Source organism: Dipodomys ordii, unplaced genomic scaffold (genome assembly GCF_000151885.1).
Source record: "Dipodomys ordii isolate 6190 unplaced genomic scaffold, Dord_2.0 Scaffold72, whole genome shotgun sequence".
Classification (NCBI taxonomy): Eukaryota; Metazoa; Chordata; class Mammalia; order Rodentia; family Heteromyidae; genus Dipodomys; species Dipodomys ordii.
Window position 1 is genome coordinate 1,763,715 of NW_012267288.1, and position 1,777 is coordinate 1,765,491.

The 1,777-nt window shown below is 68.8% G+C and overlaps 1 protein-coding gene across 1 annotated transcript in view; it reads left to right on the forward strand.

Moving 5' to 3' along the window:
• Sp8 (Sp8 transcription factor) overlaps window positions 1-1,069 on the forward strand; it is a 2,638-nt gene extending 1,569 nt beyond the window's left edge. The window contains exon 4 of the mRNA XM_013024012.1: window positions 13-1,069. Within this exon, the coding sequence (XP_012879466.1) occupies window positions 13-1,069 (1,057 nt within the window). The remainder of the gene's footprint in view (window positions 1-12) is intronic.
• The last annotated feature ends 708 nt before the right edge of the window (window positions 1,070-1,777 follow it).

Consider the following 1,777-nt stretch of genomic DNA (forward strand, 5'->3'; position numbering starts at 1 on the left):
GTCGGGGGGCAGCGGCGGCGGCGGGGGAGGCGGCGGCGGCGGCTCGTCGGCGCACACGCAGGACGGCTCGCACCAGCCCGTCTTCATCTCCAAGGTGCACACCTCGGTGGACGGGCTGCAGGGCATCTACCCGCGCGTGGGCATGGCGCACCCCTACGAGTCGTGGTTCAAGCCCTCACACCCGGGCCTGGGGGCTGCGGGCGACGTGGGCTCCGCCGGCGCCTCCAGCTGGTGGGATGTGGGCGCCGGCTGGATCGACGTGCAGAACCCGAACGGTGCGGCGGCGCTGCCCGGCTCGCTGCACCCGGCCGCCGGGGGGCTCCAGACCTCGCTGCATTCCCCGCTCGGAGGCTACAACTCGGATTACTCCGGCCTGAGTCACTCGGCCTTCAGCAGCGGTGCCTCCTCGCACCTGCTCAGCCCCGCGGGCCAGCATCTCATGGACGGCTTCAAGCCGGTGCTGCCGGGCTCGTACCCGGACTCGGCCCCGTCGCCGCTAGCCGGCGCGGGGAGCTCCATGCTGAGCGCCGGGCCGTCGGCGCCTCTGGGCGGCTCCCCGCGCTCCTCCGCCCGCCGCTACTCGGGCCGGGCCACCTGCGATTGCCCCAACTGCCAGGAGGCAGAGCGGCTGGGCCCCGCCGGGGCGAGCCTGCGGCGCAAGGGTCTGCACAGCTGCCACATCCCGGGCTGCGGCAAGGTGTACGGCAAGACGTCGCATCTGAAGGCGCACCTGCGCTGGCACACGGGCGAGCGGCCCTTCGTGTGCAACTGGCTCTTCTGCGGGAAGCGCTTCACGCGCTCGGACGAGCTGCAGCGGCACCTGCGGACCCACACCGGCGAGAAGCGCTTCGCCTGCCCCGTCTGCAACAAGCGCTTCATGCGCAGCGACCACCTGAGCAAGCACGTGAAGACGCACAGCGGCGGCGGGGGCGGCTCGGCGGGCTCGGGAAGCGGCGGCAAGAAGGGAAGCGACACCGACAGCGAGCACAGCGCGGCGGGCAGCCCGCCCTGCCACTCCCCGGAGCTGTTGCAGCCCCCAGAGCCCGGGCACCGCAACGGCCTAGAGTGAGGTGTACCGGGTCCCCGCACCTGTCCCCGCACCTGGGTCCACTGGAGGGGAGGGGGGGGCAGGTCTGTCTTGGCTTCCACTTCGGCCTCTCTCCATTGCACCCTGCTCGCTCTCTCGGTCTGTGTCTCTACGTCTCTGCCTCTGTCTCTCTAGTCGCTCCATGTCTTTCCTCCTGACTTAACTTTGCAAAGGGACGTGTACCTAACTCGCATCTGTGTCCCAGGCCCCGACCTTCCTTCTCTACCCCCCTAGTTACTGCCCGATCCTGGTGCAGCCAGAATCGAATCTCCTCGCCTTCCAACTTCAGCCCCAGTTGGCCTCACTTTTTGGAGGGCAGCGGCCTCTGGAGTTACATCTGGATGAATTCGGTGCTGTGGAGGTCCTGGGCTTCCGCACCGGCCGGAGCCACTTGGCTGATCAGCCGTGGGGAGAGTGAGGGCCTGGCCCGGCATTCCCCACCCCCCCACTCCCCCTCGGCGTGGCCACCCCCTCGATTCCGACTTGGAGTCCCGGGCGCCTCGGCTTAAAAAGCGCCCTGCTGGGACGCTGCGGAGCTCGGCGGGGTGCTGGTCTAGCAGCACCTAGACCCGGAGTTTGCCGAGGTTAGAGACCCCCCCGCCCCGCCCCCATCAGCTCTGGCCCCTTTTCCTTTGTTCCCTGAGGTGGAAACCAATGCAAGTTTTAGCAAACGTTGTCTTAGAGAATCGC